The sequence below is a fragment of the Diaphorina citri genome, unplaced genomic scaffold (genome assembly GCF_000475195.1).
Source record: "Diaphorina citri unplaced genomic scaffold, Diaci psyllid genome assembly version 1.1 scaffold2317, whole genome shotgun sequence".
Classification (NCBI taxonomy): domain Eukaryota; kingdom Metazoa; phylum Arthropoda; class Insecta; order Hemiptera; family Psyllidae; genus Diaphorina; species Diaphorina citri.
Genome location: NW_007379741.1, coordinates 304 through 27,966, shown reverse-complemented (window position 1 = coordinate 27,966; position 27,663 = coordinate 304). Strand labels below are relative to the sequence as shown.

At 36.5% G+C, this 27,663-nt stretch overlaps 1 protein-coding gene across 1 annotated transcript; it reads right to left on the bottom strand.

Moving 5' to 3' along the window:
* Nucleotides 1–1,332: 1,332 nt before the first annotated feature.
* On the bottom strand, nt 1,333–26,579 carry LOC108253612 (the record flags this gene model as incomplete). The annotated part of the gene is made up of 3 exons (XM_017447907.2): nt 26,475–26,579; nt 4,719–4,870; nt 1,333–1,496 (listed from the first exon to the last, which is right to left on the bottom strand). Coding segments are annotated over exons 2-3 (311 nt in total), but the record flags the coding sequence as incomplete, so codon positions are not given.
* Nucleotides 26,580–27,663: the final 1,084 nt, after the last annotated feature.

Below are 27,663 nucleotides of genomic sequence, written 5' to 3'. Positions count from 1 at the left end.
CCTGAAATTTAATTTCGTTTGAAGCGTGATAGAATTTAAACAGGCGGGATGTTAAGCCCTTTTTTCAGACGAGCATGCCTTAGGATAATATTCGTCGGTCATAATTTTATTATTCTAAAATTATTACTAGTGGTTTTATTATTATAATTATTACTAGTGGTTTTATTATTATAATTATTACTAGTGGTTTTATTATTATAATTATTATTTCTAGTGGTTTTCACATTCCTGCCGGCTATGTTTTCTTTAGCCTGAAATTTAATTTCGTTTGAAGCGTGATAGAATTTAAACAGGCGGGATGTTAAGCCGTTTTTCAGACGAGCATGCCTTAGGATAATATTCGTCGGTCATAATTTTATTATTCTAATTATTACTAGTGGTTTTATTATTATAATTATTATTTCTAGTGGTTCGGTGAACTGTAAAATTCAGGGCTTCTACTGTGTCCCCCATTGGCCTGATGAAATAAGAGAATTTCCTTTGTTTGTTGAATCTATCAAAACGTCCTTTTGTCAAAATGCCAAATTTCAATCTCGTCCTTGCAATATGTATAAATGAAGTACCTAGGTATATTATATGTATTCCAAAAATTGACAAATCAAACCGTTCTAGAGTTCTGCAAAACATAAAACTAAAGGTAAATAAGTAAATATGAAATAAGCATGACAAATTTAAACAAGATAAGAACAAATTCTGATTTATAGAGGTACCTAATTTTAAAGTTAAAAAACGCGTCCCGAATTTTTCGGGACAAAACGCCCCAAAATGAAAAACTGAACGGGACGCCGGGACACCCCCTGAAATTCGGGACTGTCCCGGCCAATTTGGGACGTTTGGCAAGCCTATATTTAAGTCCTATGTTACTTGTCACTGCGACCTTATTAGATCTATTATGACATAGTACGGGTGAAATCCCACTTATGGGTGAAAATGATAAGAGACACAATTCCCAATTAAGTCCTCGGTCAATACCGGAACAACATTACCTGTTGAAATATTTGAAATTGAAATTAGTTTAAATTAGAAACACACTACTATCACGTCACGTCACATGAAGTCATGGGGAGTCAGAAAGATGCAGTTCAAAGTTTTCCCATAATATTGTCACGTAAGACGTGACTTTATGGTAGTGTGACTGTCCTGAACGAAATTACATACAATATTATTGGAAAACTTATTTCTGACTTCCCGTGAATTCACGTGACGTGACGTGATATGATGGTAGTGTGTTTAAACCTTAAAAGTGCAAATGGGTATTTTGTCGACATTTCCACTGGACTCGCCGTATTTTTCTTACAAAAAAAAGGTCTCGAACTTTTTTTTTCGACCTACCTTGAATAGTTCTCCTTAATCAAATTGTACAGGGACTCCGCCGTTTCCGCTCCCCCTTGCACCCCGGCCGTTACTCCAGAGTCTCCCTCACCGTCATCCAGATATCCTCCTGCCGTCGATGATGACCGCTTGCCGAAATTTCGGGCCGTCTGAAGACTGGCTACCTGGAAGTCGAAAAGTGAGAATGAGATTTTTACATTTTTTACCCATTTATTGTGAAAAAATGCCCACTTGTACTTTTTCCCTTGAAAATATCAAAAAATAACCGAGAGAGAGAGAGAGAGAGAGAGAGAAAGAGAGAGAGAGAGAGAGAGAGAGAGAGAGAGAGAGAGAGAAATAAAACAGTGGATTGCACCGCTTTTTATAATAGGTAGCCATCAGATTTGTCTTTTTTTTCATCCCAGGTAAACATAAAATAACCTAATTACATGTTGACATTTCACAGAATAACCGGAATACCTACATTCCTCAATATGCTCTAGGAATACAGATAATGCAGAATCCTAGGGGAATAGTAATTAAATTAAAATCTAATAGCTAATCCAATGAAATTCCCTGAAGAGTTTTTATTATTATTTTTATCTAAATTCCCTTTATTTAATTTCTAAATTAAATCCTGGAAATGCATACCAAAGGATTCCCCTGGTGCATATGAAATACTCAACAAACCTTTCAGAATGAAAAGAAAGATTAGAAAATTACACTGATTTGAGTTTTCATCGATGTCGGAAAAATAAGTCCCTTGTAACACAGCAGTAAAATTAGAGGTCCGTTAAATTACAGGAGTTCTTTGTCTGTTTCTATGAGACTAAGTTCTGTGAGGTTTCTAGATTTTCTATCAGAATTCTAAATTTTGCTGACATTTTTGACCATAAACAGCATTCGTGTCTTGTTTTTAAATTTCATGTCCTTTGTTTTAAAATTGTGTAGTCAAATACTCATTAGGGTGTATGTTGTCAGGACTTTGGAGGGAAGATGTCGGAAAAATAAGTCCCTTGTAACACAGCAGTAAAATTAGAGGTCCGTTAAATTACAGGAGTTCTTTGTCTGTTTCTATGAGACCAAGTTCTATGAGGTTTCTAGGTTTTCTATCAGAATTCTAAATTTTGCTGACATTTTTGACCATAAACAGCATTCGTGTCTTGTTTTAAAATTTCATGTCCTTTGTTTTAAAATTGTGTAGTCAAATACTCATTAGGGTGTATGTTGTCAGGACTTTGGAGAGAATAGTAAGATATCCCGATGTAAAATTGAATTGAAAAGTTTTAACCCACAGTCTGAATAAATTTTCCTTAAAAACAAAGAAGATAAAGAGTAAATCGACTTATAAACATGACTGTAAAGTTGAAACTTTGGAATGGTTTAGCTAGAAACCCTATTTGCTGATTATTAGGGATAAATTTTAGGGTCCATGACCAGTCGTTATTTGTTCATGGTTTGTCGACACCATCTTTTTATGGTGCCATAAAAGAGGAAAGTCGACAAAAAATAAACTGGTTTATGTAACGAAAAAAAAAAATGAAAAAATAGTTTTTCTACTTATTTACTTTCCGTGTCTGTTTGATAACTCAGCTTTTTTTTTGCTTTTTTTTAATTAACTATTGATAGTATGAATTTGTTTGAAACTTTGTTCAATTAATACTCAATAGAGATCTAACTTTTTTTTTTTTTTTTTTTTTTTTGCTTTTTTTTAATTAACTATTGATAGGTAGTATGAATTTGTTCAAACTTTGTTCAATTAATACTCAATAGAGATCTAACTTTTGTTCCATAAAAAATAATACATCAGGTAGAAAAGTAACAAGTACGGGGGGGGGAATCTATTGAAAAACATAACTTTTTTTCACTTTTCCATATTCATACTTTATTAGTATATGGAGAAATTTTATTAGTATTTCCTCGACTAAAAGAATATATTATATTGTGACAGTTCAACGTGTCGAAATTGTCGATGTTTGAATGTCTGACGTATTTCAGTACAAGATTTCGTTAGGAATGTAAATTAAGTCGACAAATTTAGAGCCACTTCGAGAATCGAGACAGGTTGTTATTTTTTACAGTCAAATTTCAGAAATATTGTGGAGTAGGTACACATTACTTGGGAAACAAAATCCATTTGATTTTCTTTACCAATAAAGTGAAGTGAATCTGATTATTTTACTTTCTGAATGAACTTTGTTTTAAAATACATTGGTTGGATGGAAGGTGGAATTTGACTGTTTTCTACGAGGTCCAGCCAAAAGAGAACCATACATTAATAGGAAAAAAATCATTTCCTCTCTGGATGGCCAGAGAAAAATTTCTTGTCTGAAAGAAAAATCAACGTAAAATTGGTACACAGCTTAAAAAATTATAGGTTTCCTCTCTGGATGGCCAGAGAAAAATTTCTTGTCTGAAAGAAAAATCAACGTAAAATTGGTACACAGCTTAAAAAATTATAGGTACCTCCTTTTTCTGCCTAATTATCAAAGCTTTCTTTAAGGCCTTCAAGAAAATAGGCTAATCCTCTTTATTTCATTTTCCTCCCACATTCTCTCTTTCTCTTTGTTCTTTCCTTGAATTTTTCATGGTAATCATCAATTGGTCGAGCTATTTTAGATTTTTTTTTCTCCTTATCAAGAGGAAAAAGAAAATCACTTTCCTTAATACAGGATAAGGAAAGTAAAAAGAAAAGAAGTTGAGATTCCAAAAAAAAGTCCAGTGGAAAGAAATAAAAGTAGCTGCTATACGGATTTCTAAACCTTGGAAACTTACAGCTTACAGCCTAAAGTAGGGTCCACACTTACAAACATATTATTATGGTGGACGGCTTTCCAACACATTCAGAATTCAGATTTATGAAACATTTTGTGTTGCAGTTACAAAATTATCGTCCGACATTTCCAACATGAGTGTGGACCCTGCTTTATAGGTATTTTCCTACCGAGGTACTCATGCATTGAACAAGTTAATTCGAAAATGTAAGGGGTATCTACAACGTTAGGTGCTTCCTCAATCTATAAAACTAGACAGAGTTAGTATACTACTCTTTTCAACATTACTCAGTCATTGAGTCAGATTCTAAAACATGTAACTCACTTTTTTTTACGGCTCTCTTTTATGTGGCAGGGTTCTCCTGGAGGAACTCTTTTACCCAACCACTATTTTTCCCCCGTTAGGCATACCATCCTTTAACTTGCAGGGAGTTAGGATCTGACTCATTGACTGAGTAGTCCACTGTAAAGAGTAGTTCTTTTTTATAACTCGCTCACTCTTTACACGCGTTATACTCACTTTGTCTCGAAAGCCGCGTGCAGAACGGAGTCGCATTTCGCTGTTGATTCGCTTGTACGGACTGGACGAGACTGTACTGTAACTCGCTCACTCTTTACACGCGTTATACTCACTTTGTCTCGAAAGCCGCGTGCAGAACGGAGTCGCATTTCGCTGTTGATTCGCTTATACGGACTGGACGAGACTGTACTAGCAAGGTAGAAGGCCATCAGGAGCAAACAGTAGAAGAAATAGGGACTCTGAGATACCGGGTAACGCATGGAGCCTGAAAAAGACGAAAGGAAACAGTAGAAATTAGAATAGGTAAGTGGGTTGCATTGAACATAATAAATAGGGGTTAGAAAGGGGGATTGAGGTGAAGCCGGTAGGTGCCCCTTTTCAATCGCCCACCAGGGGTAGATGGAGGGACTATTTGAAATAAAAATAAATAAATAAATTTTTAGAAATGCTAAAAACAGGATAAGAGATACATTGTATTCTTTGACTTGGAAAAAGCGTTTAACAATGTTAATTGAAGCAAACTAAAAAATTGAAGGAAAGTACTCGTAAAGCTGGAGGCCCTGGTATGAAAAATAATAAAAATAAAAGATACCAGTGCATTTTTGCAGCATAATTTCATTAGTTCATAAAAAAAGGCACATAGGTAGATACATGACATAAAGCTGGAGGCCCTGGTATGAAAAATAATAAAAATAAAAGATACCAGTGCATTTTTGCAGCATAATTTCATTAGTTCATAAAAAAAAGGCACATAGGTAGATACATAACGATGAAAAATAATAAAAATAAAAGATACCAGTGCATTTTTGCAGCATAATTTCATTAGTTCATAAAAAAAGGCACATAGGTAGATACATAACAGGGCGGAAACCCTCCTCCCGTCAACTAGAGTAAGGTAGGACGAGTAAACGTGGCCATAAAGGGCAAAGGAGGATGGTTTTTTCCTGATTATAATCAGGATTATAAAAATAGAAACAGGAGTAAAGGTACGATAAAATAATCAGGAAAGACAGGAAGCAGGAAGGATATGACAGTCTGTTGTCAAGTTTTCATCCCAGAGAAAAAGTAAAAGGCGAAATTTTTCGGAGTAAAGGTACGATAAAATAATCAGGAAAGACAGGAAGCAGGAAGGATATGACAGTCTGTTGTCAAGTTTTCATCCCAGAGAAAAAAAGGCGAAATTTTTTATAGAAACAGGAGTAAAGGTACGATAAAATAATCAGGAAAGACAGGAAGCAGGAAGGATATGACAGTCTGTTGTCAAGTTTTCATCCCGGAGAAAAAGTAAAAGGCGAAATTTTTCGAAGAATAAAAGACAAAAAGAACGTGGGAAAAAAAGATGTAAAGATAAATAATCCAATAATAAAGGATAAACACTTAAAGTTTTACAAAGAGATAACGATTATGGGGGCTTTGTAAGCATTTGTGAAGAACGTGAGAAGCAAGAAAAGCCATAATAATAACAACAAAATACTTGATACTTGTTGCTCAGACACAAACTACAAAGTAGCAACCTCAGCCGTTCGCTCCGGGCGGTCTCAACTCTCGATTTGTTTATGTAATGACTGGAACCACAGATTTTACATTTTTGGTTTAAGTTAACCCACACCTCCAAATGAGTCCATTCGGTTCTAATCGATATTATTCGAAACATAAGGTAGCCTCATTTCTAAACATCTGAATTTTAATCCAGATAATTAGATTGCGGAATTCGCAGATTGACCTCAATCTTGTGAGTTTACCCTAAACTGAGATTATCGTCTCAGCCATGAGTTATTTAACAATGATTTCCAAGATGTGATTTTGTTTTGAATTTTGTGGATTCAATTTAATTTTAAATATGGATTTATTTGTTGACAGTCCAATTCAGACAAAAGAAATTGAGTGAGAAAATATGATGTATTTTCCCGCAGTGGCGCGTGGCTTCTCACAGAAATGGGATGATTCTGTCATATAGGTAGTAATTAGAATTTTTTTTCGAATTAGGTAAGTGATTTTGACCTTTTATAATCCACATTAGCCATATTAACTATAAATGAAACAAACTGTTTAATTGAATGAAATAGATACTGTTTAATCAATTGTGCGAAGCTCCCGCCGCCCTGCCATATAGGCATGGAATTATACCTACTGCTAGAATAAGGCTGAAAAATTTTCTTTGCTTCGCAGTCTAAAAAAAACTCTTCCCGGGGTTAAAATGTGTAGGCACCTACATTGAAGTTTTACAAAGAGATAACGATTATGGGGGCTTTGTAAGCATTTGTGAAGAACGTGAGAAGCAAGAAAAGCCATAATAATATGTAAAGATAAATAATCCAATAATAAAGGATAAACACTTGAAGTTTTACAAAGAGATAACGATTATGGGGGCTTTGTAAGCATTTGTAAAGAACGTGAGAAGCGAGGAAAGCCATAATAATAACAAAATACTTAATACTTGTTGCTCAGACACAAACTACAAAGTAGCAACCTCAGCCGTTCGCTCCGGGCGGTCTCAAGTCTCAATTTGTTTATGTAATGACTGGAACCACAGAGATAATAACAAAATACTTGATACTTGTTGCTCAGACACAAACTACAAAGTAGCAACCTCAGCCGTTCGCTCCGGGCGGTCTCAACTCTCAATTTGTTTATGTAATGACTGGAACACAGATTTTACATTTTTGGTTTAAGTTAACCCACACCTCCAAATGAGTCCATTCGGTTCTAATCGAAATTATTCGGGACATAAGGTAGCCTCATTTCTAAACCTCTGAATTTTAATTCAGATAATTAGATCGCGGCATTCGCAGATTGACCTCAATCTTGTGAGTTTACCCTAAACTGAGATTATCGTCTCGGCCATGTGCCATGAGTTATTTTAACAATCATTTCCAAGATGTGATTTTGTTTTAAATTTTGTGGATTCAATTTAATTTTAAATATGGATTTATTTGTTGACAGCAAAGCTTCAAAAAGCCAGCCTAGTTATCTTCGAAGGTAACGCGTCTGCTTTGCATTCCCACCCAGCCGAACTGTATCTCAAACATATATAAGGTTCGTTCTCTGTCTGGCTTATTCCTATCCTGTTCAGAAGAGGAGAGAGTAGGAGGAGGAAGAAGGAGAAGATCAAGAGAGAGTGATGGGTGAGAGGCAAGGGAGAGGGGGAGGGGAAGAGAGAAAGGAAGACAAAGTAGATAGAGAGAATAGTTTGAGGAGGAAGAAGGGGGTAGGGAAAAGTTAAGAGAGGGAGACTGAACAAAAGCTTCAAAAAGCCAGCCTAGTTATCTTCGAAGGTAACGCGTCTGCTTTGCATTCCCACCCAGCCGAACTGTATCTCAAGCATATTCGTTCGTTCTCTGGCTGGCTTATTCCTATCCTGTTCTCCGTCCCTTTTCCCTTTTTACTTTCCTTATCCTATAGGAAGGAAAGTAATGTAATCGGGTCAAATTTTTGATGGTCAGTTTTTAGTGCCAAAACACGTTTTAGGTCCCTAGAGCCTAAATACAAAGTTTCAGCCATTGGTCCGTGTGTCTGTCTGTCCTTCCATCTGTCTGTCTGCCTGTAAACAAAATTTCTCGAGAACGGTAAGAGCTAGAGACTTGAAATTTGGCATACAGCTGTCAAATGTGACAACGATGCGACACTTTTGGTTAAGATCGGTGCAACGGTTGGCGGTATTTTACCGCTTTTTGGCGGTTTTCGGTGTAATTCAATAATATCTTGGGAACGGGGAACGGTATGAGCTAGTGACTTGAAATTTGGTATGTAGTCCACAAATGAGACAAGAATGTAACACAAAACTCTTGGTTAAGATAGGCTGATAGGCGCTGCGGTTGGCGGTATTTACACCGCTTTTTGGGGGTTTTCAGCTATACTGACTAAACGGATTTTTTTTTTTTTCATTTTCTTTCTTAGTTACTTTTTCTCTTGCTCAGCCACTGAAAAATGTTCCACTTTCGATGTGTCTAAAATGAAATGAAACTCAACCGACCTTTATTATCGCCGACCATTGATTACAAGGCAATGGCCTTAACCGTGCTAACACTGATCTCAAAAAAAATTGCACTTTTGGAAAATGTAAATGTGACATCTCCACTGATTATTAATTTATTGCACATTGCATACTCACTGAGTTTCACGGCGTTCATACAAATTGCATCCCTGAACAAAAGCTTCAAAAAGCCAGCCTAGTTATCTTCGAAGGTAACGCGTCTGCTTTGCATTCCCACCCAGCCGAACTGTATCTCAAACATATAAGGTTCGTTCTCTGGCTGGCTTATTCCTATCCTGTTCTCCGTCCCTTTTCCCTTTTTACTTTCCTTATCCTATAGGAAGGAAAGTAATGTAATCGGGTCAAATTTTTGATGGTCAGTTTTTAGTGCCAAAACACGTTTTAAGGTCCCTAGAGCTTAAATACAAAGTTTCAGTTCAGCCATTGGTCCGTGTGTCTGTCTGCCCTTCCATCTGTCTGTCTGTCTGTCTGTCTATCTGTCTGTCTGTCTGTCTGTCTGTAAACAAAATTTCTCGAGAACGGTAAGAGCTAGAGACTTGAAATTTGGGCATACAGCTGTCAAATGTGACAACGATGCGACACGGAACTTTTGGTTAAGATCGGTGCAACGGTTGGCGGTATTTTACCGCTTTTTGGCGGTTTTCGGTGTAATTTAATAATATCTTGGGAACGGGGAACGGTATGAGCTAGAGACTTGAAATTTGGTATGTAGTCCACAAATGAGACAAGAATGTAACACAAAACTCTTGATGAAGATAGGCGCTGCGGTTGGCGGTATTTACACCGCTTTTTGGCATGTAGTCAAATTTTCGATGGTCAGTTTTTAGTGCCAAAACACGTTTTAAGGTCCCTAGAGCCTAAATACAAAGTTTCAGCCATTGGTCTGTGTGTCTGTCTGTCTGTCTGTAACTTGAAATTTGGCATACAGCTGTCAAATGTGACAAGGATGCGACACGGAACTTTTTTACCGCTTTTTGGTGGTTTTCGGTGTAATTCAATAATATCTCGGGAACGGTATGAGCTAGAGACTTGAAATTTGGTTAAGATCGGTGCAACGGTTGGCGGTATTTTACCGCTTTTTGGCGGTTTTCGGTGTAATTCAATAATATCTTGGGAACGGGAAACGGTATGAGCTAGAGACTTGAAATTTGGTATGTAGTCCACAAATGAGACAAGAATGTAACACAAAACTCTTGGTTGAGATAGGCGCTGCGGTTGGCGGTATTTACACCGCTTTTTGGCGGTTTTCAGCTATACTGACTAAACGGTTAGAGATATCGTAAAAGTTACTATAGACCATAAAAATAAGCATCATTCAATAGGATAAGGAAAGTCGTGTGAGGAAAGTCGTTCACACCAGATTTTTATCGTACCTAATAAATTTCAGTCATGAAACAAAATGTGTCATCAAGAATAAAAAGAAATGATCTGTCATACAGTCATAACTCATAAGAGTTAATGATAATGGATATTGATGATGAAGATGACAAAAATGGTCCATCAGACTAAACGGATAGAGATATTGTAAAAGTTACTATAGAACATAAAAATAAGCATCATTCAATAGGATAAGGAAAGTCGTGTGAGGAAAGTCGTTCACACCAGATTTTTATCGTAATAAATTTCAGTCATGAAACAAAATGTGTCATCAAGAATAAAAAGAAATGATCTGTCTTCTATTGTTATATTATGTATACATTTTATCTCCCCTCATAAATTAGGAATTAGGTAGTTGTTCAGCTTTTATCACATTTTGAGAAAAAAAAGTAAAAAGGTAAAAGCTACCTACTTACCTTAGGTTACGTAGGTATCTAAGTAGGTAGGTAATTTATGTTTTGTTTACGCATTTTTATCAGTAGGTATTCCCTTTCCTTCCCCTTTCTCACATACCCTCTTTCCTCCTTATTTTCTCTGCTTCTTCCTCTCACTCTCTTTTATTTATCTCTCTCTTCTTCTTCTTCTTCTTCTTCTTCTTCTTCTTCTTCTTCTTTTTCTTCTTCTTTTAACTATTTTGTTGGTTTTGATAACATGTCAACCCTCCATTTAAGGCAGTAGATGACTCCATTTTTGGCAACTAACTCATAAGAGTTAATGATAATGGATATTGATGATGAAGATGGCAAAAATGGTCCATCAGTTTTTTTTAGGGCAAAATTATTAGGAAAATTAGGAATCCCCTGAGAAAACAGCGTTCTCTTCAACACAAAAAATATTTTAGGTGAATGGGATTTTGAAAGTTTTGAAGTACAAAATGCACACAAGAACATGAGTATGTTTTAGCTTGAACTTTGAAATTTTCGGTGCTAATATTTTATTTATGAATTATTGTTTATTTTTATTTATGAGTTTGACATTTCTTCATCATTTCATATTAGATTTAGATATCAAATTTGACACTAAATTTTTGTAAGACCCCAAGGGACCCTTAACATAATTATTTACATTTTAAACTTTTGTTTTTACATTTAGGTATGTATTTATTTACAAAATTTACATTAAAATATTTATTTTTAAGATTCCATCTAAAAAAATTGCTCTAGAAGAAAATTTGATAAAAAATAAAATTAGAAGATTTTTGTGTCAATACCATAATGATCTCTATTGTGATCTAACGTTAACTTTCACTATATTGATCTAACCTTCACATAGTGTGAAGGTCAGGAAACTTTCATGTCAGTTTGCCAGTGTGATCGTCTCATCTTCTAAAGGAGGGAGTCAAGTTTAATAATTATAACATCGTCAGAAGTGTCAGAGGATCATTTACGTGAGTTTTCTTTATCATTACAAAACTTTTTTACGCGCGCAAGGACATGGGAGTTTAATTAAAAACAGGTTGAGGGGAAGAGGGGAGAAAGAGGAGAGAAGAATAAGTAGGGGGAGAGGAGGGAGGAAGAAAGAGGAGAGAAGAAGGGGGAGGGAGGACAAGAGGTAAAGGAGAAGGGAGAAAAAGGAAAGGGCGGAGGAGTGGAGAACGGAGAGGGAAGGGGTAAGGGAAGAATAAATTCAAGTTTACTCAAGATCATCACTGGCTAAGCAAACGAAGAAGAAGGAGAAGAAGAAGAAGAAGAAAATGAAGGAGAGAAAAAACGGAGAGGGAAGGGGTAAGGGAAGAATAAATTCAAGTTTACTCAAGATCATCACTGGCTAAGCAAACGAAGAAGAAGGAGAAGAAGAAAAAGAAGAAGAAAATGAAGGAGAGAAAAAAAGGAGAAGAAGAAAAAGAAGACGATTGGGAAGAAGGAAGGTACAAAGGTGGTGTAAATTGTAGCAGGTTAAATATAGCAAACATCAGAATTGGATAGGATAATAATAATAGTGCTTATTTAATACCTTCTGAGGAGATGGTTTTTTTTCCTCTTTCTTTCATTTACTTTTACTCCTAATAACAGATATTTTATACATAACATAAGTAAACATAACAGAAGAAGAAAAAGAAGAAGATTGGGAAGAAGGAAGGTACAAAGGTGGTGTAAATTGTAGCAGGTTAAATATAGCAAACATCAGAATTGGATAGGATAAGTAAGGAAGTTTTAAATATAGTTCCTTATTTACCATATATTATGTATTGTTTATTTCTTATTCTTGTAAATAAACAGGGCTCTGACCCTTGCTTTATAATATAAAAAAAAAGGTGGTGTAAAACTCACTAAATAAAGAACACAAGTACGAAGATCCTAGACAAGTGGATCTGTCGGGATATTCCCGAGTGCCATCCAGAGAAAATAATTTAACACATAACCCCTTCAGGACGCACGTGTGCCAGAAAACCCACTCCTACTTACTCCTCTCAAGGACCACTCACCTAGGCCAATGGCCCCGAAATCCCGAAATTCATCTGAAAATAATACAGTAAAACCTCGATTCTTTCAGCTAATTGGGACCGAGGGTAGTTGAAATAATCGAACGTTGAAATAATTGAAATTCCGTATAAAACAATTAAGAAGGGGACAAAATTTGCAGATAAAAGAAGAAAATGGTTAATAAATTAAGTCGACAAATTTAGAGCCACTTCGAGAATCGAGACAGGTTGTTATTTTTTACAGTCAAATTTCAGAAATATTGTGGAGTAGGTACATACCTATTACTTGGGAAACAAAATCCATTTGATTTTTTTTACCAATAAAATTGATTCTTTAGTAGGTAGTTTTTATTTATAGTGGCAGGGTTCTCCTGAAAGAGCTCGTCCATCCAACCACTTACACATTTACGAATGTAACGTATGTATGTAAGTTGTTAACATTTATTAAAGTGAAGTGAATCTGATTATTTTACTTTCTGAATGAACTTTGTTTTAAAATACATAGGTTGGATGGAAGGTGGAATTTGACTGTTTTTTTACGAGGTCCAGCCAAAAGAGAACCATACATTTATAGGAAAAAAATCATTTCCTCTCTGGATGGCCAGAGAAAAATTTCTTGTCTGAAAGAAAAATCAACAGAAATTGGTACACAGCTTAAAAAATTATAGGTACGGGATTAAAAATTGGGAAAAAAAATTATAACCTACAATTCAAACATTACCCTACATACTCGTATGTCGAGATGTTGACTACTGGGGCAATAGAACAGTCTCACACTTCCCTTCTCCTAACGAAACCAAAAGCAGTTCCAAAACCCACGTTCCTAATGAAGTTAAGAAACAAGCAGTCCATGATGGAAATTATAGGTACGGGATTAAAAATTGGGCATAAAAGTATAACCTACAATTCAAACATTACCCTACATACTCGTATATCGAGATGTTGACTACTGGGGGAATAAACAGTCTCACACTTCCATTCTCCTACCATAAACCAAAAGCAGTTCCAAAACCCACGTTCCTAATGAAGTTAAGAAACAAGCAGTCCATGATGCAAGCAGGCAGCTGCCAGAAAAATCAGAGCACCATTTAGCTAGTTGTTTCCGACTAATTAGCAAACTTTGCTTTTAGATAAATGAGGTCTCCTGAAAATATGGAAGCTCCCTGGAAAACGTCCGATGTGATTGATGTGCTTTCGAATGATGGGGGGGACTTTAGAAAATTGATTGAATAGTTTCTGCGAAAAATAGAATCAATATTATAGTTATGTAAATTTTTACTTCATTGCATAAATACCGTTCTTGAAGTAATTTCTACATTCGTTTTCGAGTTGTTTATTTAATATTTTCCCCCACGATATTTTATTTTGGAGATGGAGTTGATTTTTACTTTCCTTATCCTATAGGAAGGAAAGTAATGTAATCGGGTAAAATTTTCGATGGTCATCCTATAGGAAGGAAAGTAATGTAATCGGGTCAAATTTTCGATGGTCAGTTTTTAGTGCCAAAACACGTTTTGAGGTCCCCAGAGCCCAAATCCAAATTCAGCCATTGGTCCGTGTGTGTGTCTGTCTGTAAACAAAATATCTCAAGAACGGTAAGAGCTAGAGACTTGAAATTTAGCATGCAGCTGTCAAATGTGACATGGATGCAACACGAAACTTAATTCCCTATTTTGAACTGATTTTGGGGTTGAAATAATAGAGAGTTGAAATAATGGAGGTTGAAATAATCGAGGTTCTACTGTATTTCATAACGGAGCCGCATACTGGACACAGGACTGAGTACTTGAGTTATGAAACTCGGAGGATATCGGAACGATACTGGGACATCTCGTGTTGGCGGTATTAAGTACTCTCTCTCTGGAGGTTGAAATAATCGAGGTTCTACTGTATTTCATAACGGAGCCGCATACTGGACACAGGACTGAGTACTTGAGTTATGAAACTCGAAGATATCGGGAAGATACTGGGACATCTCGTGTTGGCGGTATTAAGTACTCTGTCTCATTGAGACTGACGAGTTTTTTTTACCTTCAAGCTACCCTAGTTAGCTGCCGCTTACAAGGCAGCACGTTTGCCTTGTAAGCATGATGGGGGGGACTTTAGAAAATTGATTGAATAGTTTCTGCGAAAAATAGAATCAATATTATAGTTATGTAAATTTTTACTTCATTGATGCATAAATACCGTTCTTTAAGTAATTTCTACATTCGTTTTTGAGTTGTTTATTTAATATTTTCCCCCACGATATTTTATTTTGGAGATGGCCTTGTAAGCGCTAGATTGCAAGTTTGATTCCGGCCCTGGGTGTATTTCATATTGAACAGATGGGGTTCGTTCTCGGAAAGTCTGACTCTCCTATCCTGTCTAACCTATTTCTCCTCTTTTTGCTTTCGGGACGATGATATCTTAGCAGTTAAAGTTCCCTCTATCAAACCTCTGAAAAAAAGCAGCTAGATACCACTACTATACAAATGATTGGGTTTATTTTTTCTTGCTTTTGTTCTTCTCCTTCTTCTTCATCTTCTTTTTCTTGTTCGCTTTTCCTTCTTCATTTTGTACAATATTACATGTCTTCGGCAACTTCAGGCCATTTGTCAAACATTTTTTACTGAATGAACAAGCTGTTCTCATTATAATACACATAATACCCACGTACCTACAATGTACATAGACTATACAATAATATTCATACCTATGTCTGGGAATCACAACAGTAATATGACCCCATTTTGGTGTTCTTTAATTCTAGGGTACACACTACATGACTACCACAAATTATCTTTTTTTCTGAGTGGATTTTCTTGTTGATTTCGGTGGAGCTTGTTTTGTTTTCCCATTCTAATTTTGCTCCGCTTCCGTTTTTGCAAATCAAAAGTTATGCGAGTTTTATGATTCATGTGTGCAGCGTGCATATTCACAAGCTTTATAAAGAGTGCATATCTTTATAAAGCTTGTGAATATGGGGAATACCTAGCATAAATCCAAAGTTTCAGCCATTGGTCCGTGTGTGTGTCTGTCTGTAAACAAAATATCTCAAGAACGGTAAGAGCTAGAGACTTGAAATTCAGCATGCAGCTGTCAAATGTGACAAGGATGCAACACGAAACTTTTTTACCGCTTTTTGGCGGTTTTCGACCGTTTTTTGGCGGTTTTCAGCTATACTGACTAAACGGTTAGAGATATTGTACAAGTTAATATAGAACATAAAAATAAGCATCATTCAATAGGATAAGGAAAGTCGTGTGATGTTCACACCAGATTTTTTAGTCCATAATCATAATAAAGTCCTTACGTAAATAGTCCATAAATAATAGTAATCAAACCAAGGAATGTCAAAAAATCATGCGGATTTATTATTTATTATTATTAATGTTATTTTTTACCCCATTACGAAGGTCAAACTCCCCTGAGACCAAACAGTCATTTAGGTATGGCATTAATAATGAAAAAGGGGGGAAAGGGGAAGTAAAAGCAAAAAATGTGAGTTATAATATTATTTTGTCTGTCATAATCATAATAGTGGAATCGTTTTAATATTTTCTTCTTCATCATCCTCCTCCCTTCTTTAGACCCTATTCCCTACTCACCATTATTTTTAATTAAAAAAAAGAAAAGGTCTCATATCAAATAGTAAAATTTTGGGAAATATGTAGAGCTTACTCACACATTGTCAAGGGCAAAAAAATAATAATAATTAAAAAAGAGAGTTTGTTATTAGAACTACCGACCTTGGGAGTACTTCTCTCTATGAACAGAATTACCAAACAGAAAAAAAAACCATAGCAGTTACAGTTTCCTCTGTCAAACCTCTTAAAAAAAAAAAATTAAAAAAAAAAAAAAAAAAAAAAAAACAAATAGGTAAGTTGAAAAATAAACAAACAAATAAACTTTGAAAAAGTATATCTAGCCAGATTCTTATTCTTTTTATACCATCTCTCTCTCTCTCTCTCTCTCTCTCTCTCTCTCTCTCCTTCTTTGCCTACTTCGTCTTCTCATTTTAAAATAAACGAGGAAGGTGGAAGACAAAAGAAATTGAGTGAGAAAATATGATGTATTTTCCCGCAGTGGCGCGTGGCTTCTCACAGAAATGGGATGATTCTGTCATATAGTAACTTTAAAAATAATATAGAATTTTTTCTTCGAATTAAGTGAACTTGACCTTTTATAATCCACATTAGCCATATTAACCTATAAATGAAACAAACTGTTTAATTGAATGAAATAGATACTGTTTAATCAAATGTGCGAAGCTCCCGCCGCCCTGCCATGTAGGCATGGAATTATACCTACTGCTAGAATAAGGCTGAAAATTTTTCTTTGCTTCGCAGTCTAAAAAAAAGATATTTTTTTTTTCTATTTATCTCCCCTCATAAATTAGGAATTAGGTAGTGTTGAGCTTTTATCACATTTTGAGAAAAAAAAAGTAAAAAGGTAAAAGCTACCTACTTACGTTAGGTTACGTATCTAAGTAGGTAGGTAATTTATGTTTTGTTTACGCATTTTTATCAGTAGGTATTCTCTCTCCTTCCCCTTTCTCACATACCCTCTTTCCTCCTTATTTTTCTCTGCTTCTTTCTCTCACTCTCTTTTATTTATCTCTCTCTCTCTCTTCTTCTTCTTCTTCTTCTTCTTCTTCTTCTTCTTCTAACTATGTTGTTGGTTTTGATAACATGTCAACCCTCCATTTACGGCAGTAGATGCCTCCATTTTTGGCAACTAGGCTGAGGCCAGCTTAGTTAGCTTCGAGGGTTCCCTTTAAGCGCTAGGTCGAGGGTTCGATTCCCACCCGGGGCGGATTTATCCTAAACTTTAGAAGGTTCGTTCTCGGAACTTCTGACTTTCTCCTATCCCCTCTTCCTTCTCTCTTCACTTTCGGGACGATAAGACCTTAGCATTTACAGTTACCTCTGTCAAACCTCTTCAAAGAAAAGGAAAAAAAGGTTTAGAAGTCTGTTGGCCCGCGGAGTACCTTCCAATGTAGCGTGTGGCCCGCATGTACATGGAAGTTGGAAACCCCTGGTTTAGCCGATAAAAAACGGAACGAAAAGCTCAAGTGTTTGGTCAGAATAAATTCCAAATAGCCCCCTCTCTCCCCTATTCTGAGCGATCAGGGGGGGGAAGGACTGTGGTCTAATTAGGGGAAAGTGAGGATGGCAAGGAAAGCGGGGGGTCAATTTTCTGAACGGACTCATGATCTTCTTCCATTTGGTGTGAAGTGAGTTTTCTTGTCTAAATTTATTCTAAAGATGGCAGACGGTTGATACTGTGATGGTGTGCAGGGTTTTCTTCTTCTCCTCCTTCTTCTTCTTCTTCTCCTCTTCCTCCTCCTCCTTCTTCTTTTTCTTCTTTTTTCACTCGTATCTGAAGTGAAAATCTTTTCCTGTTTTTGTTTTATGTTTATTTTTACCTACTTTTCTTTTTCCTTTCGTTGGGAAAAAAATCCGAGGTGACAGGATTTCTTCCTTTTCATCTTCTTATCCTTCTCTTTCTTCTTTTCCTTTTATTTCTCTTATTTTTACTCCTTCCTCATCTTCTTCGACTCCTCTCCTTGTTGTTTTTCTTACACTTTTCTCCTTCTTTCTTTGTTCTTCTTCTCCTCCTTCTTCTTCTTCGTTTTCTAAGAACTAAACTTGTTAAAGAGCAAAGAACTCTATATTTGGTCCGTTATCAGTAAAAAGTGGAAGGAAAAGAAATCATTTCCGGGTTTACAAGTGGTTAATTTAACCAGAAGATTTAACTTCCTGATATCAAACTGAAACAAAAAGCAAACAAGGGGATTTCTGTTGTTTACCTGAACCATCATTTGGTTGCTTAATATACAGAGGTAAGCAAATAATGATGCCTGATATACAGAGGTAAGCAAATAATGATGCCTGATATACAGAGGTAAGCAAATAATGATGCCTGATATACAGAAGTAAGCAAATAATCTCTCTCTCTCTCTCTCTCTCTCTCTCTCTCTCTCTCTCTCTCTCTCTCTTTCTCTCTCTCTCTCTCTCTGTTGATCACTTTCAGTCTGCAGTCCCTCTCTTCTAAGCAGAGCCTTTAAGATTAAAGGCAAAGATCCCTGTCTTCCAAAATAACTATTCCTTTCAAAATTTGCGACCCTGAAAGAGGAGAAATTTGATGTACAAAAAATCCTCGAGAAAACTTCGATTTTTCTGCAATACCTATGTATTCACCTATTCCTCCTAAACTACGCCCTCTATGAAAACTTTTCTGAAGTACAAAATAAAACTAGACAACATTTCCTAATAAAGGCATTGGTCAAAGTGCATTTTATAGAACTTTTTCTACAGCACGTTTAATTTTCAGAAAAGTGCCCTTCCCAGAATCACGTAGACGGTGGCGGACTTTATGTATGTTTTATCTAATGTGTGTGCACCTTTTTGTTCAGAAAAAAATCCGGAAATGAAGCTCTTTCACTTTCTACTCTTCTTATCCTATAGGAAAGAAAGTATTCTTAGGCACCTTAATCACTTGGGTACTTTGATCTACTAATATTCCAATTCAGGATTTCAAGAAGAAATTTATCATTGTCGTATGACGGGATTAGATTTGCCACTCAGGTGAAAAAGAACTTTCATATAAAGTTGAAATTTGAGAAGAATAATTTCGATATTTTCGATACATTTGTAAGTAGGTAGGTACGTACTTTTTTTACATTACCTATCTTCAGTGTTTGAAGGGAAAGAATCACCAAATATTTTCGGGAGAAAGCAATATACTACAGGAGTTCTGTAAAGGGGAAGTAAAAAAAAAAATGTTCCTCGTTCAACATCAACACGTTCAATGACTCTTTCCAACTTCCCTCCCTCCCTTCTCCCCTTTCCGCCATTTTGAATCCCCTAATTGCCAACACCCCCACAATCTGACACGAGAATAAACTGATTCCACCCCCACTTTTATGTCATCTCTCTCTCTCTCTCTTTCTCTCTCTCTCTCTTTCTCTCTCTCTCTTTCTCTCTCTTTCAGTCTGTAGTCCCTCTCTTCTAAGCAGAGGCTTTAAGATCAAAGGCAAAGATCCCTGTCTTCCAAAATGACTATTCCTTTCAAAATTTGCGACTTCGAAAGAGGAGAAATTTGATGTCCAAACAGGAGTTCTGTAAAGGGGAAGTAAAAAAAAAAAATGTTCCTCGAAAAAAGGTAACATCTCACTTATTAATTAAAAACAAAAAATAGATGGAAAAAAATAGGTGTAGCAATAACAAAGTAATAATAAATTTATGAAAATTGAAAACATGTCAAATGGGACATGACGAAATGAAAGTGGAGGAGGGAAGAGACACTATATGGAGGTGAGAAAGAATTGAGATGAAGAGGGAAGGGGAGAAAGAGGAAGAGTGGGAGAAAAGATTTATCCATTTTTACACGGTTTTCCCCCTTTTTTGTGATTTGATGAAAATTGAAACTGAAACACGTCAATCTCTGACCCATTTTTTTGGCGAAAAAAAAAATCCCAGGCACATAAAAAATTTCGAGCTGATTTTGGCCCAATCTAATGAGAGAGAGGTCCACGTAGTGCGGTTCTGGGAGAATAAGATTTGATTATGGTGACACTGTTTCGGACACGGAATGTAGGTAAGTGCCTATTCTGTATTTGATTAACCTCTTTGTATTCCTAACAAATTCAATGTGCCTACTTACTTATCTTAGCTTTTGTTGAATTCCCCAGGGACGGGCTCGATTTCATTAGGAAAAAAGCTCAGTAGGCCCGTCAATTTGTCTTCACTTCGGCTACCTATTCTCGACTATTTGGTCTCATCCAGCTGTTCATTCTATTCTATTCTATTTACACACGGATTCCTATATTTACAGGACCTACTTCTAGCGCTTAATCCTTTTAAAATGAACTTCTAGAGCCTAATACTTTGTAATGAATCCAATATTGTTCCCTTGAGACTGACCGAGTTTTATAAAATCACCACAACCTTTTAGAATTTTACACAGGAGACTGTTTTCTTCATGTTTATAAACGACTCTTTTTCATTTACATATAATTCTCTGTCTGTCGACTATACTTTTTAGGCTCACCTATTATGCTATGTAGAATTTCTAGATATTTACAGGAGATTTCCATAAGTTTCAACTTGCTTTGTATTTCCCAGGAGTTACCTAGTTCAGCCTACTCTGATGAAGTTCATGTAAAGTTTGCTCTTTTTCTGATGATATACAGAGATATACTAAAAGATGTACCTAATTTAATCATTTAGGGATCTAATATTATTATTTTTCTCAGTACCTAGCTGATTTTTTTTTCAAGTTCGTTGTCATGGTCTGAAATTTATGCTCTCCCCCAAGTGGGACTTAGAGCACCACATCCGTCTTCATTTGAGTTTAATCATTGAAAAGGAGGAGGAAAATATTTAGAAGAAGAAGAAGGAGGAGGAGAAGAAGGAGACGAAGATGAAGCAGAAGAAGAAGAAGAAGGAGGAGAAGTTGAAGGAGGACGAGGAGAAGGTAAGAATCTAACCACATAAAAATTTAATATTTAAAAAAATCTGGTGTGAACATCACACGACTTTCCTTATCCTGTTGAATGATGCTTATTTGGGTGTTCATCTATTGTAACTTTTACAATATCTCTAATCCTTCAGTCAGTATATCTAAAAACCGCCAAAAAGCGGTTAAAATACCGCCCACCGCAGCACCTATCTTCACCAAAATCTTTGTAGTGTATCTTTGTCACATTTGTGGACTACATATGTACCAAATTTCAAGTCTCTAGCTCATACCATTCCTGAAATATAATTGAATTACACCGAAAACCGGCAAAAAGCTGTAAAATGCCGCCAAACGTTGCACCGATCTTAACCAAAAGCTTTGTGTCGCATCCTTGTCACATCTTACAGCTGCATGTCAAATTTCAAGTCTCTAGCTTTACCGTTCTCGAGATATTTTGTTTACAGACAGACACACACACGGAACTTTGTATTTAGGCTCCGGAAACCTCAAAACGTGTTTTGGCACTAAAAACTGACCATCGAAAATTTGACCCGATTACATTACTTTCCTTTCTATAGGATAAGGAAAGTAAAAATTAGTTGGTAGGAATACTTTTTCTTTAACTTTTTAAGACCATTCCGTGGGGACCTGCACCACCACCTAACCAATCTATTCTATACCGATCATACCTATAACACATTCATATGGGACCCACCTACCCACAACATGACAAAACATGGAAAAAATGAACTAAGTTTCTGATTTCGAAGTTTGACCGCTTCATGAATTATATTTATTATCAACCTATTATAGACTCTGAAATCTGAGTTGATACATAGGTACCTACCTAAATACTGCATATGCTTACTTCTGAAGCAACTACGTGGGTACCTATTTAAAAATTAGGTTCATTTATTTCTCTAAATGTCTATGAACTTAGGTGGGTAAGTACTTACAGCAAAAAATAGTGATATCCCCCCAAAAAAAAAAGGAAGTGAAGGGAATTTTTCTCAAAAACTTTTCTTTTTTTAGAGAAGTTTTTAGGCTGGTACACGTGATATTACAGAAGCTAATATTTTGGTTTCGTGACATTGTCACAAAGAATGCACCAGTTCCTTTTGAAACACTAAAGTTAAGCACAGTTGGGCTTGATATTGGATGAATGGTCGACCTCGAACAGGAGGGCGTGGGTTCAATCCCAGCCGAGGTATGGAATTTTATCCTCAATATAATTTGAGAATTCGACCACAATAATAATAGTAGTAGCCTACTGCTGGAGTAAAGGGACTTATCAGTTCTATGCGAGCAGTATAAATATAAGCACTATTATTATTATTATTATTATTATTGAGACTGACGAGTTTTTTTCCCCCCTCCGAGCTACCCTAGTTAGCTGCCGCCTACAAGACAGCACGTCTGCCTTGTAAGCGCTAGATTGCGAGTTTGATTCCGGCCCTGGGTGTATTTCATATTGAACAGATGGGGTTCGTTCTCGGAAAGTCTGACTGACTTTCTCCTATCCTGTCTTATTTCTCCTCTTTTTGCTTTCGGGACGATAATATCTAGATACCACTACTTCTTGTGAAAAATACAACAAAAGGTAAGAACACCACCAATGTCTAATTTATTCTGTTCTTCTTACTACTTTGTTTTTAAGTTCTACATTTTTTTATTTCTTTTTCTTCTCCTTTCCCCTTCTTCTTTTTCTTCTTCTTCTCCTCCTTTCTTTCTTCTTTTCGCTTTGGATTTCTTTTGATAACGAAAACCCTTAGTGTTTCTGTTCTCTTGATGACGGCAAATCCAACACGACATTTAAAGTGTGACAAAGAAACTCACCAAGAAGAGAAGAATAAGAAGAATAAGAAGAAAAGAAGAAGAAGAAGAAGAAGAAGAAGAAGAAGAAGAAGAAGAAGAAGAAGAAAAAAAAACAGTGGTGGATTTCGAATGTATAAGGCGCTGGGGTTTCTGTTATACTTGGTTTTTTTTCTTCTTCCTCCTCCTCCTCCTCCTCTTCTTCTTCTTCTTCTTTTTCTTCTTCCTTCTATTGTTATATTATGTATACATTTTATCTCCCCTCATAAATTAGGAATTAGGTAGTTGTTCAGCTTTTATCACCTACTTACGTTAGGTTACATATCTAAGTAGGTAGGTAATTTATGTTTTGTTTACACATTTTTATCAGTAGGTATTCTCTCTCCTTCCCCTTTCTCACATACCCTCTTTCCTCCTTATTTTTCTCTGCTTCTTTCTCTCACTCTCTTTTATTTATCTCTCTCTCTCTCTTCTTCTTCTTCTTCTTCTTCTTCTTCTTCTTCTTCTAACTATGTTGTTGGTTTTGATAACATGTCAACCCTCCATTTACGGCAGTAGATGCCTCCATTTTTGGCAACTAGGCTGAGGCCAGCTTAGTTAGCTTCGAGGGTTCCCTTTAAGCGCTAGGTCGAGGGTTCGATTCCCACCCGGGGCGGATTTATCCTAAACTTTAGAAGGTTCGTTCTCGGAACTTCTGACTTTCTCCTATCCCCTCTTCCTTCTCTCTTCACTTTCGGGACGATAAGACCTTAGCATTTACAGTTACCTCTGTCAAACCTCTTCAAAGAAAAGGAAAAAAAGGTTTAGAAGTCTGTGAACTCAGGACCCTATGTTTCACTCCTAGTAGCTTGAGGACCCTGTGTTCCAGTCCCACTGGCTCGAGAAGTGACTCTAACACAATTATCTTTGTAGGGGGAGAAGATAGAAAGATCTTATATTGGGGAAAGAATTGGATAGTAAGAACTAAGATGAATGAGAAGGAGAAGAGAGAAGGGAGGAGGGGAAGAGAGAAGGGGTGAGAAGGGAAAACAGATGGGAGAGAGAGTAGAAGGAAATGGAGGGAGGGAGAGAGAAGGGGTGAGAAGGTAAGATAGAGGGGAGAGAGAAGAGAAAGAAAGGGAAGAGGAGAGAGTAGGAGGAGGAAGAAGGAGAAGATCAAGAGAGAGTGATGGGTGAGAGGCAAGGGAGAGGGGGAGGGGAAGAGAGAAGGGAAGATAAAGTAAATAGAGAGAGAGAGAGGGGAGAGAGAGGAGGAAGAAGGGGGTAGAGAAAAGTTAAGAGAGGGAGAAAAAAAATAGAAGTGGGAAGTAAGAGGGGAGGAAGTAGAAGAGGTAGAAAGAGAGGTAGGAGGGAGAGGAGAGAGATAGGTATAAAGAAAAGGAGAGAGAGAGAGAGTTGGGAAAGAGAGAGAGAAGAAGGTAATAGAGAGGGAAAGAGAGAGAAGAGGAGGTAATAGAGAGGGAAAGAGAGAGGGAAATGGGTGGGTTTCTTTGAAGATTGAATTATTCTGTTCTGGCTTTTTGCTCAGATGTAACATCATACAGGATGTAACGAAACTCTCTTCAATACAGGGTGTACAGTGTACACAATCCCAGGAGGAGGAGAACTGAATTGAATTCAATATTATCTTTCAATAGGTACCTACCTGATGTGTTATTATTTTTTATAAATAAGTCAACATAAAATAAAAAAATCCCTAAGCTAAAAAGCTTCTAAGAAGCTTTCTCAGAATGAGAAGAAAAAGAAAAATAGGAAGAAGAAAAAGAATAAAGAAGGAGAATAAAAACACCAACGCGAAGAATAAGGAGACAATGATGGAAAAAAGTTGGACTAAATTTCTAGACAGGTCTACAGTTCAAGAAATTTTTCCTTTATTTAAATTTCACAGTGTAGAGAATTACATATTTTTCCAAAGGCTTTAATGACAGGATTCTCACACTGTGAGATTCCACCCAACGAAATAATGAAGATTTCGCCGAATGGGACTCATTTTCTTGAGAGATCTACAGTTCATCGGAATTTTTCTTGTATTTAAATTGAACCCTGTACAGAACTACAGAATAATTTACCAGATAAAGATGAATTTGTTGAGGGGTCTACAGCTCAGGGAATTTCTACAGAGGTTCAAAGAATTTTTGTCACCCAGTAGATAATTACAGATGAAGAATTCACCGTAATGATAACATCGTGGTGAATCAAATAAGACTTAAAACGTGGAGGCGTCACCATTTACCTTTGAGATAGAGAGAGAGAAAGAGGGAGCGAGACAGAGAGATGAAGAGAGAGCAGAGAGGGGGCTAGAGAGAAAGGAAGGGGTAAAGAGAAAAAGAAGAGGAGAAAAGGAGAGAAAGACATAGGGAGAGAGAGCTCAAGAGAAAGAGGAGATTTGAAGAGAGAGAGAGAGCAGAGAAAATAGAGTGGGGAGAGAAGAAGTAGAGAGGGAAATAAAGAAAGAAACAGAGAGAAAAATACAAAGAAAGAGAGAAAAGAAGAAAGGCAGAGGTAAAAAGAAAGAGAGAGATCAGGGAAAGAGAGGAAGGGAAGGAGAAAGGATCGTAGGGTAAGTCAGGGGTAAGTTAATTTCCTAGTAACCTTATAGTACTAATACTAGTCCTTCTGTGTGTTACCTCAAGCATGATATTGTCTGTGGGAATCGAAATTCAAACCAGACAAGGAATAACAAATAAGGTAAAGAAAAAGGAAATGATGAATGAAGAGCGAATGAAGATACCGGTAAATTTATTCCTGTAATGATTACTTTAAGACGTTGGCTGAGCAGGCTGAGAAACTTTTTTTTTTTTCTTAAGAGGTTTGACAGAGGGAACTGTAACTGCTATGGTCTTATCGTCCCGAAAATCGAAGAGAGAAGGAAGACAGGATAGGAGAAAGCCAGCCGTTCCGAGAACGAACATTATCCCATCAGGATAAAATCCGCCCCGGGCGGGAATCGAACCCGCGGCCTAGCGCTTACAAGGCAGACGCACTACCAACTAAGCTAACTAGGCTGACTGGGGGACCTTAAACAGCCTGAAATTTCCCTTGCTACAGAAATGGTTTCAGGCCCCCTTGATGAACCTAGGCCTGATGACCCCCTCCCCTCTGGAAGCCCCTGGAAAAACTTGTGATTACTTTAACACCCACAAAGTTGGTGAAAAAGCTCTCTGCTTTACCCCAAAGATTTCATCATTTATTTAGTAGATTTTTTTTTATCAAACCTGAGATTCCCTTTCTAGAGAAACAGCAAAGGTTTGAGTGCGCGGAAAGCGAAGGGGTAATTCATATGGTAATTTTTTTGTTACCAAAAGACCAAAATCTTGGTTTTGCGTCCATTTGATATCCGTCCGAAAGCAAAACTACCCTAGGGCTGATTGAGAGGCTGACGAGGACGGCAACCCGACAAGGGTCACTCCACAATCAATGCCTTCTTTAGCCAGCAATATTTTTTATTATAATTATACCTCCTTTGGACCTTTTAGGTCATAAAAAATAGATAACCTTTAGGGAAAAAAAAAAAAAAAAAAAAAAAAAAAAAACAGGGAAAAGAACAGCTATGATAGATATTCTCTGAACATGACAAAGTATGTAAGATTAGAACATGTTATTTTGTTATTCCGGTGTTGCGTCTATTCCCTACGTTACCTATTGTAGTTCTTTCTGCTTTCTGGCTTGACAGAAACATGATTTGGCCTCTGGCTTTTTGGGAATTCAGATGTAGGTACAATAGTATTATGTTCAGGTAGAGGATTTATACGTATATGACCGTTTTGTTTTGGATAATTTCCCTCGATTCTACCTAGTTTATTTCGTCTAACTTACCTGGGAAAATTTCTCACAGAAGCACAACAACAAAAGGGGATTCCGGAAAACCAACTCGGAACTTTTGTGCAAAAAAAAAAATCAGTCAAAGAGTTCAACACTAAAAAATGACAAACTACCCAATTGAGTACCAATCGAAAGAAAAAAAAACTGCCTATTGGGGACCAAAAAAACTGCCTAAATAATCACCAAATTACGGAAACGAAGTCAGAAATTGGGATTTATACAATTGTCGAAAGAATTTACGAGAAACGGATTTTCGACAGCGGCTTTCACTTTTCATTCGCGGAGAGATGTCGTACGCTTGGCGGTCGGAAAGCGAATGTGGCTTTCGAAAGCTTGGAAATATATTTATCTCGGGGTAACTCTTGTTAGACTACCGAAAGCTGGCTGAAGAGTATTTAAATTGGCTGACAACAAAAGACAGAGAATGCTACCTCTTTGCACATATAGGATTTTTTATTATTTTGTAAGGAGGTGCAATTTTTTTATTAGGAATTTTTTAGGTGATTTTTTTTCTTACGTCACAGCTGCCTACTCGAGTAACATAGCAACTAGTTGTTAATAAATTTTATTACTCTTTTTTTTTTGCTCCTTTTTCTTTGGCAACTTTTATTTCGGCTTTTCTGACGTCATTATCGCGAGAGCGTACAAATGAATTGGGTTTATTTTTTCTTGCTTTTGTTCTTCTCCTTCTTCTTCATCTTCTTTTTCTTGTTCGCTTTTCCTTCTTCATTTCGTACAATATTACATGTCTTCGGCAACTTCAGGCCATTTGTCAAACATTTTTTACTGAATGAACAAGCTCTTCTCATTATAATACACATAATACCCACGTACAATGTACATAGATTATACAATAATATTCATACCTATGTATGGAGTCACAACAGTAATATGATCCCATTAAATTTTGATATTCTTTAATTCTAGGGTACATACTACATGACTACCACAAATTATCTTTTTTTCTGAGTGGATTTTCTTGTTGATTTCGGTGGAGCTTGTTTTGTTTTCCCATTCTAATTTTGCTCCGTTTCCGTTTTTGCAAATCAAAAGTTATGCGTGTTTTATGATTCATGTGTGCAGCGTGCATATTCACAAGCTTTATAAAGAGGATGCACTCTTTATAAAGCTTGTGAATATGGGGAATACCTAGCATGGGAAATTTTATGGTACAGAATAGTGA